The sequence below is a fragment of the Panthera onca genome, chromosome X, assembly GCF_046562875.1.
Source record: "Panthera onca isolate mPanOnc1 chromosome X, mPanOnc1 haplotype 2, whole genome shotgun sequence".
Classification (NCBI taxonomy): domain Eukaryota; kingdom Metazoa; phylum Chordata; class Mammalia; order Carnivora; family Felidae; genus Panthera; species Panthera onca.
This window is the reverse complement of record NC_138357.1, coordinates 63495511-63508286: the sequence shown is the minus strand read 5'-3', so window position 1 is coordinate 63508286 and position 12776 is coordinate 63495511. Positions and strand designations below refer to the sequence as shown.

Sequence of the window (12776 nt, the reverse complement as noted above, 5' to 3'; positions counted from 1 at the left end):
TAAAATCCAGAATAGTGATGCCTCTGCTTTTCTTTTCTTTTTCAAGGTAGCTTTAGCTATTTGGGGTCTTTTGTGGTTGCACACAAATTTTAGGGTTGTTTTTTCTAGCTATGTGAAAAATGCTGTTGATATTCTGATGGAAATTGCATTAAATGTGTAGATTGCTTTGGGTAGTATAGACATTTTAACAATATTTGTTCTTCTGATCTATGAGCAATGGAATGCCTTTTCATTTCTTTATGTCTTCAATTTCTTTTATCAGAGTTTTATAGTTTTCAGAGTCCAGGTCTTTCACTTCTTTGATTTGGTTAATTCTAGGTGTCATGGGTTTTGGTGCAATGGTAAATGGGATTTATTCCTTAATTTATCTTTCTGCTGCTTCCTTATTGGCATATAGAAATGCAACAGATTTCTGTACATTGATTTTGTATCCTGCAACTTTACTGAATTAATTTATCAATTGTAACAATGTTTTGGTGGAGTCTTTTGAGTTTATACCTATTCTTCTCAAACTATTCCAAAAAAATAGAAAAGGAAGGAAAACTTCCAAACTCATTCTATGAGGCCAGCATTACCCTGATACCAAAACCAGATGAAGATGCCACTGAAAAAGAGAACTACAGGCCAATATCCCTGGTGAACAAGGATGTAAAAATTTTCAGTAAAATACTAGCAAACCAAATCCAACAGTATAATAAAAGAATCATTCATCGCAATCAAGTGGGATTTATCTTGGGATTGCAAGGATGGTTGAATATTCACAAATCAATCAATGTGATACACAACATTAATAAAAATAAAGAATAAGAACCATATGATCCTTTTTATAGATGCAGTAAAAGCACTTGAAAGAGTACAACATCCATTCATGAAAAAAAAATTTTCAACAAAGTAGGGTTAGAGGGAACATACCTCAACATAATAAAGGTCATATATGAAAAACCCACAGCTAATATCATCCTCAATGTGGAAAAACTAAGATGTTGTCTGCTATAGTCAGGAACAAGACAGGGATGTCCAGACTCACCAACGTTATTTAACATAGTACTGGAAATCCTAGCCACAGCAATCAGACAACAAAAAGAAATAAAATGTATCCAAACCAGCAAGGGAAGGGTAAAACTTTCACTATTTGTAGATTACATGATACTCCATATAGAAAACCCAAAAGACTCCACAAAAAAAAAAAAAAAAACTTTTTTAATTTTTAAAGAAAATCTGATTTTATTGGCTTGTCCCTATTTAAGGTACCACACATTTTCTTAACAGCTTTTTTGAGATATAATTTTCATATCATAAAGTTCATTACTTTAAATATAGAATTCAATAATTTTTAGTACATGCAGAGAATTTTGCAACCATTACATTATTCTAATTATAAAACATTTTTATGATGCTAAACAAATATCATATCCATTAGCACACCCCACCATCTCCCCCCAAACCCTGGGTAACCACTAATCTATTCTCAGACTCTATAGATTTACCTTTACTGGACATTTCATATACATGTAATCATTTAATATGTGACCTTTGTGATTGGCTTTTTCACTTAGCATGGTATTTTTAAGTTCAGGCTTAGCATGTATTATCAGTACTTCATTCTTTTTATGGCTCAATAATATTCCATTTTATTAGTATACAGCATTTGGTATATCCACTAACTAGTTAATGGTCATTTGGGCTTTTACTTTTGCTGTCTTATGAATAATACTGCTGTGATCCTTAGTGTAAACCTTTTTGTTTAAACGTGTGTTTTCCATATTATTGGGCATATACCTTGTACTGGAATTGCCAGAATATGTGAAGTCCATGTTTTAACTTTTTGAGGAACTGTCAAAGTGTTTTCCAAAGCAGCTGCACAATTGTTCATTCTCATTTGCAATGTATAAGCATTCTGATTACTCCACATCCTCACCAATAGTTGTTATTGTCTTTTATTATTATAGCCATCCTACTAGATGGAAAGTAGTATCTCACTGTGGTTTTAATTTGAATTTCTGTACTGTTATGCTGAGCAACTTTTCCTGTCCTTACAGGTCATTTGCTTATGTTCTTTGGAGAAATATTAAAATCTTTTGGCCATTTTTAAATTGAGCTGGTTATCTTTCAGTTGTTGAGATGTAATAGTTCCTTATATATATTCTGGATACTAGGTCCTTATGATATATATGATTTGAAACTATTTCTTCCTATTCTCTGGGTTATCTTTCTACTTTCTTGATAATGTCCTTTGAAGCAGAAAAGTGGTTAATTTTGATGAAGTCCAATTTACTTTTTCTTTGGTTGCTTATGCTTTAGGTGTCATATCTAAGAATCTATAGCCTAATCTAAGGTAACAAATATTCATACCTAGGTTTTCTTCAAAGAGTTTTATAATTTTAGCTTTTACTTTTAAGTCTTTGATCCATTTTAATTTTTTTATGTTGTGTGATGTAGTGATCTAAATTCATTGTTTTGCATGTGGATATCCGATTGTCCCAACGCTATTTGTTGAAAGAAACATTCTTTCCCCCATTGAATTATCTTGGCACCATTGTCAAAAATCAATTGATCATAGATGCATGGTTTATTTCTGGACTCTCAGTTCCATTCCATTAACTTAATATGTCTATCTTTATGTCAGTACCACATAGTGGTGTGACTTATAGTAGCTTTTATAAGTGTTACTTATAGTAGCTTTTAGTAAGGCTTGAAATTGGGGAGTGTGAGTCCTCCAATTTTGTTCTTTTCAGGATTACATTGGCACTTCTCAGTCCCTTGCATTTCCACATGAAATTTTTGAAGTTTCTGCAAAAAAAATCCAGTTGGGATTTTGCTAGAGATTGTGTTGAGTATGTAGACCAATTTGGGTGTACTGCCATTTTAATATTATCTTTCAAACCATGAACGTGAGATATCATTCACTTATTTAGGTCTTCGTTAATATCATTCAACGTTTTGTAGTTTTTAGTGTACAAGTTCTGTACTTCTTTTGTTAAACTTATTACTAAGCATTTTATTCTTCTTGATTCTATTGTAAATGGAATTGTTTCCTTGATTTTATTAGATTCTTAACTGATAATGTACAGAAATAGAACTGATTTTTGCATATTTATCATGCATCATGCAAAGTTGCTGTATGCATTCATGTGTTCTAATACTTTTTACATGCATTAAGATTTTCAATATATAATAATGTAATCTGCAAACAGATAATATTACTTCTTCCTTTCCACTCTGGATGCCTTTTGTTAATTTTCCTTGACTAAATGTTCATGTTATGACCTCTAGGAAAATGTTGAACATAAGTGCAGAGAGTGGAAACCCTGTCTTACTCCTCATCTTAATAAGAAAATATTCAGTATTTCTCCATTAAGTCTATGACTTGTGGCTTTTTCATATATACTCTTTATCAGGTTAAGACAGTTTTCTTCTATTTTGTTTGCTGCACATTTTTATCAAGAATGACTGTTGAATTTTGTCAAATGATTTTTTTAATTTTAATGACAATATCATGTGTTTTTCATTTTTTCTATTAGTATGGTAATTACACTGTTATTCAGATTTTAAACCAAACTGCTTACCTGAGATAAATCCCATTTGATCATAGTATATATATCTTTTTATATGTTAATGGATTTGCTAGTATTTTTTTTGACAATTTCTATACCTATACTGATAAATAATATTGGTCTTTAGTTTTCTTTGTGATATATTTGTCATGTTTTTGTATCTGTATAATGGCTTCATAGAATGAGTTGGAAAGTGTTCCTTTCTCTTCCATTTTCTGTGATAATTTTTGAAGAATCACTGTTAATTTTTCTTTGTATATTTAGTAGAATTCACCAGTGAAACCATCTCGGACTGGGGTTTACTTTGTGGGATGTTATGAATTCAACATTTTTGTCAGTTAAGACTGCTATAACAAAAATAGCATAGACTAGGCAGCTTAAATAGCAAACATCTATTTCTTAGTTCTGAAGGCTAGGAAGTCTAATATCAATACACTAGTCATTTCAAAATCTGGTGAGGGCCCTCTTCCTGGCTTGCAGGCAGACATATTAAACTTGTATCCTCACATAGCACAGAGAGCAAGGTCCAGTCTCTTTCTCCTTTTACAAAGACACTAACCACATCTTGGTCCCCACCTCATGAATTCATCTAAAGCTAATTATCTCCCAAAGGTACCACCTCCTAATACCACCCCTTTTGGGATTGTAGTTTCAATATATGAATTTTAGGGAGGCACAAACATGCAATCCATGACACTTGTGATAGGTATATCCAGATTTTCTATTTATTTTTAGTCAGTTTTGATAGTTTGTGTCTTTTCAGGAATTTGTCTACTCCATGCATGTTATATTATGCAGTTTATAATGGGCTAAATTAGGTCCCCCTATATATTGAGGACTTTAACCCTTAATATGACTATATTTGGAAGCAGTCTTTAAGGAGGTAATTAAGGTTAAATGAGGTCATAAGGGTGGGGCCCTAATCCAATATGATTGTTGTCCTCTTAAGAAGAGGAAGAAACATCAGGGATGCGTGTCACAAAGAGGCATGTGAGGAAACACTCAGGCTGCTGTCTGCCAAAGAGAACTCAAATGAAACCAATACTGCCAACACTTTGATCTTGAGCTTCCAATCTCTAGAACTGTGAAACAATAAATTTGTTTTTTTAGCCACTGTCTGTGATACTTTGTTATGGCAGACCTAGCAGACTAATATACCATTATTCATAGTATTCACTTATAGTCCTTGATTTCTGTAAGATAGGGAGTGATATCTTGTTTTACATTCCTGAATTTAGTAATTTGAGTTTATTTTTCTTAGTGTAGCTAAAGGTTTCTCAATTTTCTTGATCTTTTCATTTTGTTTCATTACTCTCATTTTTTTTCAATTCTCGATTTCTTTTATTTCCACTCTAATCTTTATTATTTCCATCATTCAACTTGCTTTGGGTTTAGTTTTCTCTTATTTTTTAATTTCCTAAGGTAGAAGGTTAGGTTATTAATTTGAGAGCTTTCTTCTTTTTTTTATGTAGGTATTTATTTACAACTATAAATTTTCCTTACAGCACAGCTTTTGCTGATCTCTTGTTTTGGTATGTTTCATTTTTATTCATTTCAGTGAATTCTTTAGTTTCCCTTATGATTTCTCTTCATCAATTTTTTTTTCTAAAATTCATTTGGTGCAGAGCACGTGTATCTTTTTTTAAAAGTTTATTTATTTATTTTGAGAGAGACAGAGACAGTGCAAGTGGGGGAGTGGTAGAGAGGGAGACAGAGAATCCCAAGCAGGCTCCTCACTATTAGCACAGAGCCTGACATGGGTTTCAAACTCACGAAACCATGAGATCCCGACCTGAGCCAAAACTAAGAGTTGGACACTTAACAGACTGAGCCACCCAGGTGTCCCTCTTGATTAATTGGTTATTTAAGAGAATTGTTTAACTTCCACATAACTGAAAAATTTCCAATTACCCCCTACTGTTGATTTCCAATTTCATTCCACTATAAAGGGAGAACATACTTTGCATGATTTCAATCCTTTTAAATCTATCAAAACCTGCTTCATGGCTTTGCATATAGTATATTCTGAAGAATATCCCATGTGCACCTGAGAAGAATGTGTATTTTGCTGTAATTGGATACAACGTTCTATATATGTCTATTAGGATTATTTGGATCATAGTGCTGTTCAAGCCTTTTATGTCTTTGACTTTTTTCCTAGTTTTTTTTTCTTTTTACCTATTATTGGAAATAGGGTACTGAGTCCCCAAACATTGTTATTTAACTGACGATTCCCCCATTGTCACTTTTTGCTGCATGTATTTGGGGGATGTTATTAGATGCATTTATGTTTATAATTGTTTATAAACCAGTCCCTGAGGTCTTGGTCCTTTTATTATAAAATTAATCTCTTTATCTCTAATCAGTTTTTGTCTTAAAGTCTACTTTTGCTTATATTTACTATACCCTCTCCACATTTTGTCATCCTTTTACTTTCTACACAATAATGTGCATCTTTAAATCTAAAATGTCTCCTGTAAATGGTGTATAGTTGTTTTCTTTTCACCCAGTCCAGATTATCTACCTTTAGACTATATTGTTTAATCCATTCACATTTAATGTTATTTATATGCTTAGATTTACTTTTGCATTTTAGTTTTCATTTTCTATGTCTCATAATTATTTTTCTGGAAACTGAATGTTTCAAATAATGTATTGCAGCACTGTGGGTGCTGATCTCCACCCAGAGCTTGTTGTTATTTGCATATCTATTTCTTTAGTAAATGGCTAGATTATTTTAGTAAGGTCTATTTCTCCTCCCACAGTGTCAAGAGTCTAATGTTGTTCCTCAAGGAGCTTTAGCTTCTGGTATACCCACAATCACCCTGGGATGACAGTAGTTTGTGAAAGGGTCTCTTTATTTTTCTGATTGCATCCAGCTGTTAAACTCCCCTAATTACAGGCTGATTACTCAGCTGTTTTCAATAAGTCCCTGTGGTATAAATTGCTTTGTAAACTAAGATTTTTTGAGGTCAGTGTTTGATTATTTGTTCTGACCTTAGGAGGGCTCCTGTCAACTGCCTTATTCCCTGGTTCTCTCCTGCAAACTAGCCTCCCTACGGTTTAGCCAATTTCTTGAATCTCCTTCACTGGCCTTTCACCACACTCTACCGTTCTTGAGAAGACTCAGGCAAATAAATTCCATTCTTATGGGAAGACATTAGAAACATTTTTATGGCCTGCTTCTTTAACCAGGCAAAATCTGAGCTGGGGCTCAAACCAGTGGTGGAGACAATGGCAAGTTTCTCTCTGAGTGACACACTCACTCTAGGAGTTGAACATTCAGTGGGGGCATAGGAAGAAGCCTGAGATTTTCTCCAGGTATAGAACTACCATATCATGAACTGGGGCAAAGGTGGTCAGGGTCTCATTCTTCTTAGCCTGTAACACCAAAGCAGAGTTTCCATTCCATGTGAGGGGGCTGGGCAGAAGTGAGCTTCCACCACACTCACTTGAATTTAGCCTTAGTAAAAGCTATGCCTTACTGAGGCCAAGTTTCTACCTTGCTGACCTGGGATGGCATAGGAAGAGAGTAGTCTTGGTTTTGGTTCAAATACCATAGATTCTAATCTTACAGAAATTTCAGATTTTCTTAGGCAGATTTATTTTTTATATTTGCTGTTTGTCCTCAGGGCCATCTCTAGAGGTTTTGTTTTTTAATAGTTTTCACCAGTTCCACTGAGAAATCAGTGGAGTTCCTCAAATTGCCATTGCTAGGAGTCAATATTTTTGTTTCAAAGTTTAGTTATTTTTAGAGAAAGAAAGAGAGTGGGAGAGGGGCAGAGAGGGGGAATCCCAAGCAGGCTCCACACGCTGTCAGCACAGAGCCCAACATGGGGCTCTAACTTACAAATCATGAGATCATGACCTGAGCCAAAATCAAGAGTTGGACACTTAACTGACTGAGCCCCAAGGAGTCAATATTTCTAATTACCTTTTTTACACTTCCTAAATTGCATTTTGAAAGCCTTCCTTTGTGAAAACTGAAACCTCTTAAAGCAGTTCAGAATGGACATTTGTCTCCAAATGAATAACTTTAATTGGTAGGATATTGGGTTTATCAAGACTTGTAATTTATGTGGCTGATACTTTTTAAAGTTTACAATATTTGAAATTAAAAAAAAATTTGAGAAAAAATTTACTAAGAAAATTGAGCCTCCAATGGAAGTATGTTTCAGAGATTAGGAAGATGCATAAAGAAAAGATAAGCAAGATATTTGAAACAATAGAATCATAAGAATCTTAGAAATCACTTAGTAATTAACTTCAGCTCTGTGTAGCTAAAATCTGAAACCAAAAAAGAAAAGGGTTGTGGCCAAAGGCACAGAGCTAGGACTAAAACTAGCCCAATAAGAAGTGTCATGTGTGATAAGAGTTAGGCACACGGATTTTGTAAACATATCTGAGTGTAAATCCTGCCATTTATTATTATCTTGGGCAAGTTTCTCTGCTTTTTCATACCTCAGTTTCCTCATCTGCAAAATGGGGCTAACAATACTTTCTTAATAGTGTTGAGCTCTCAAGAAATGTTAACTATTATTACTAATACAGCAATTCTGACATTAAAATCCCACCATCACCACCAATGATCCCTTTGTAACCACTCTTCCCTCAAAAAAAACAAAAAACAAAAAACAAAAATGTGAGGCTTCCCTTACCTTGCTTCTGAAGCTGCTGTGCTTGACACCCTGAACACTAAGGAATTTCATTCTGCATTAACCCTCCAAACCCCATTACTTTCTCTCTCTAGTTAAGATGGACCTTAGAATTCAAAGTTTCCCCTTAGCTATCCATTTCCCCTTACCCTTCACCATAACCACAATACCTGACTCCATGTCAGGCTACTTCTATCTAAATACACACTGTCAAACATATAGGCCAGGTCACAAAAGAGCATTTAACCACAGCACAAGACTCCAACTCAGATTTCTAGATTATATATATTTTTAATGCAAGCAAGGATTAGTGTAGATATAATTAGTTAGCCAAACCTGACTTGGCTATGTAACTAGAAAAATAAACTCTATTTTGAAGCCCCAAATAAGGCAGAACTGATTTACTAAGAATTAGGCAGCAAGCCCAGAGAAAATTAATACTCTATTTTCTACTCCCTTTCTGTTTACTTTTTACAGCAATCTTTGTTGGTTAAAAAAAAAGCCCTCAATTCTGCTACAAACCAATATTTCTATTCCTTATATGACAATTAGAATGAGTAGAAGTTGGTTAGAAAAGCTAAAATTGTGAAATATGAATGAGACCAATATAAATGCCATGAACCAAATATACCTTGAGCAGTCCTAATGGCTTTTCAAAACCTGTTGCAAAATTGTGCTCTTTAAGATAATGGAAATGTACCATGTAACAAACACCTAGATCCTGAGTTAAATTACTTGAAACTTTTTCCAATAATAACCATATATATTCTAGAGAACTGTTATAAAACTCAAAAGCAGGGAGGCGCCTGGGTGGCTCAGTCAGCTGAGCGTCCGACTTCGGCTGAGGTCATGATCTCGCAGTTCGTGGGTTCAAGCCTGGCGTCGGACTCTGCTGACAGCTCAGAGCCTGGAGCCTGCTTCAGATTCTGTGTCTCCCTCTCTCTTTGCCCCTTCCCCACTCATGCTCTGTCTCGCTCTGTCTCTCAAAAATGAATAAAACGTTAAAAATGTTTTAAAACTCAAAAGCAGGGACTCCAATGCAGTTCTACTGTATTTACAGGAATAGTCAACCCCTCCCCCCAACTACTACCCCTGTCCCAAAGTCTTAATTAGGAAAAAAAAAAGTCCCTATCATTCAACTGATATTAAAGAAGTAGGGGTATATGAAAGATAGTAAATGTTTTCTTTTGAAATGGTCTTATTTACCCTGGACATTTTGGATTTGGGGCAAATTTATAACATGAGGGTTCAAAGGAAGAATGACAAATTATGTAATGAGTAAAGCTCAGAGGTAGTTCAAAGAATGCTAAAAACACCCCAAAACAAAACAAAAAACCCTAAACTAAAACTCCTGGATTAAGTCAGGAACTTTGCTGCACTCTTTGAAAAGTATGCATGAAACCCATCTAAATTGAGAAAGAAAAACAAATTTTCAATTTTGCAACTGGCAAAAGAGCAGAGTGTGGAAGGTAGCAATAACTGACAAATTTTATATCATGTACTATAAAGCAGACTAGTGTACATGACTAGCAGAATTAATCCTCACAGTAAGATAGGAGTAAATTCCTTGAGTTCTCTTTCTACTGCTTCATTATTGGTGTCTAGAAATACAACCAATTTCTGTATGTTTTTATATCCTACAACTTTGCTAAATTCACGTTATCAGTTCTAGCAGGTTTTTGGTGGAGTATTTCGGGTTTCTCACAGAGTATCATGTCATCTGTGAAGAGTGAAAGTTTGACTAATTCATTGCGAATCTGTATGTCTTTTATCTCTTTTTGTTGTCTGCTTGCTGAGGCTAGGACTTGTACTACTATATTGAACAACAGTGGTGAGAGTGGACATCCCTGTCATGTTTCTGACCTTAGGGAGAAAGCTCTGTCTTCCCAATTGAGGATGATATTAGCTGTGAGCCTTTCATACATGGATTTTATGATGTTGGGGTATGTTCCTTCTATCCTTACTTTCTTGAGGGTATTTTTCAAGAAAGGATGCTATATTTTGTCAAATGCTTTTTCTACATCAGATGAGATATCATACGGTTCTTATCCTTTCTTTTATTAATGTGGTGTATCACATTGATTAATTTGTGCATATTGAACCAGCCCTGAAAAAATCCCAAGAAAAAACCCCACTTGATCATGGCAAGTAATTATTTTAATGTACTGTTGAATTTATTTGCTAGAATCTTGTTGAGAATTTTTGCATCCAGGTTCACTAGAGATATTGGCCTGTAATTCTCCTTTTTAGTGGGGCCTTTGTCTGGTTTTGGAATCAAGGTAATGTTGGCTTTATAGAATGAGATTGGAAGTTTTCCTTCTGTCTCTATTTTTTGGGAGTTTGAGAAGAATAGGTATTAACTTTTCTTTAAACGTCTGGTAGAATTCCCCTGGGAAGCCATCTGGCTCAGGACTCTTATTTGTTGTGAGATTTTTGATAACTGATTCGATTTCTTTGCTGGCTCTGAGCCTGTTCAAATTTTCTATTTCTTCCTGTTTGAGTTATGGTAGTGTGTGTTTCTAGGAATTTGTCCATTTCTTTGAGATTGCCCAATTTGTTGGCATATAATTTTTCACAGTATTCTTTTATAATTGTTTGTATTTCTGGGGTGTTGGTGTGATCTCCTCTCTTGCATTCATGACTTTATCTATTTGGACCCTGTCCCTTTTCTTTTTCATAAGTCTGCCTAGGGGTTTATCAATTTTGTTTATTCTTTAAAAAAAAACAGCTTTTAGTTTAATTGATCTATTCTACTTTTTTTGTTTGTTCCTATAGTGTTTATTTCTGCTCTAATCTTTATTATCTCCCTTCTTCTGCTGGCTTTGGGCTTTATTTACTGCTCCCTCTCTAGCTCTTTTAGTTATATGGTTAGGTTGTGTATTTGGGACCTTTCTTGCTTCTCAAGACTTTGCAATATACTTTCCTCTTAGGATTGCCTTTGCTGCATCCCAAAGAGATTGGACTGTCGTGTTTTCATTTTCATTTGCTTCCATGTATTTTTAAATTTCTTTAATTTCATGGTTAACCTATTCATTCTTTACTAAAATGTTCTTTAACCTCCCTGTATTTGAGGGCTTTCCAATTTTTTTCTTGTGGTTGATTTCAAGTTTTGTATTGGTGTGATCTGAAAATATGAATGGTATGATCTCAATCTTTTTGTACCTGTTGAGGGCTGACCCAGTATGTGATCTATTCTGGAGAATGTTCCATGTGCACTCAAGAAGAATGTGTATTCTTCTGCTTTGGGATGAAATGTTCTGAATATATCTGTTAAGTCCATCTGGTCCAGTGTGTCATTCAAAGCCATTTTTCTCCTTGTTGATTTTGTTTGGATGATCTGTTCATTGTTGTAACTGGGGTATTAAAGTCTTCTTTTATGGTATTATTGTCAATGAATTTATGTTTATTATTAGTTGAATTATATATTTGGGTGCTTCTAAGTTGGGGCACAAATATTTATAATTGTTAGATCTTGATGGATAGACCCCTTAATTGTCATATAATGCCTTTCTTCATCTCTTGTTACAGACTTTGTTTTAAAATCTAGTTTGTCTGATGTAAGTATGGTTACTCCGGCTTTCTTTTGACCTCCATTAACATGATAGATAGTTCTCCAACCCCTCACTTTCAATCTGCAGGCCTAAAATGAGTCTCTTGTAGGCAGTATATAGATGGATGTGGATTTTTTTTATTCCATTTGGAAACCCTATATTTTTTGATTGGAGTATTAATCCATTTACATTCAAAGTGATTATTGAAAGATATGAATTTAATGCCATTCTGTTACCTGTAGAGTTGGTGTTTCTGGTGATGTTCTCTGGTCCTTTGTAGTCTTTATTGTTTTGGTCTTCTTTTTTTTTTTTTCCTCCACTCAGAAAGTCCCCCTTACAATTGCATCAAAAGCCATAAGATACCTAGGAATAAACCCAACCAAAGAGGTAAAAGATCTGTACACTGAAAACTATAGAAAGCTTATGAAAGATACTGAAGAAGACACAAAAGAAATGGAAAATTTTATGCTCATGGATTGGAAAAACAAATATTACTACAAGTAATCTACACATTCAAAAACATCCCTATCAAAATAATACCAGCATTCTTCACAGAGCTATAAAAAACAATCCTAAAATTTGTATGGATCCAGAAAAGATCCAAAAAAGCCAACGTAATGTTGAGAAAGAAAACCAAAGCTGGAGGCAGTATGGTACTGGCACATAGGTCAACGGAACAGAATAGATAACCCACAAACGAACCCGCAGATATGTGGTCTACTAATCTTCGACAAAGCAGGAAAGTATATCCAATGGGAAAGACAGTCTCTTCAATAAACGATGTTGGGAACACTGGACAGCAATATGCAAAGGAATTAAACTGGACCACATTCTTACATCAAACAAAAAATTAAATTCAGAATGGATTAAGGACCTAAATGTGAGACCTGAAATCATAAAAATCCAAGAGGATTACACAGCCATTAACCTCTTTTCATCAGCCAGAGCAACTTGTTACTAGATATGTCTCCTGAGGCAAAGGAAACCAAAGCAAAAATAAACTTTTGGGACTTCAT

At 34.5% G+C, this 12776-nt stretch overlaps 1 protein-coding gene across 1 annotated transcript in view; it reads right to left on the bottom strand.

Annotated features, from left to right (window-relative positions):
• Positions 1-1211: 1211 nt before the first annotated feature.
• BRWD3 (bromodomain and WD repeat domain containing 3) overlaps positions 1212-12776 on the bottom strand; it is a 241550-nt gene continuing 229985 nt past the window's right edge. The window contains exon 41 of the mRNA XM_081793975.1: positions 1212-12123. Coding sequence (XP_081650101.1) covers positions 12095-12123 — 29 coding nt within the window. The 3' untranslated portion in view covers positions 1212-12094. The remainder of the gene's footprint in view (positions 12124-12776) is intronic.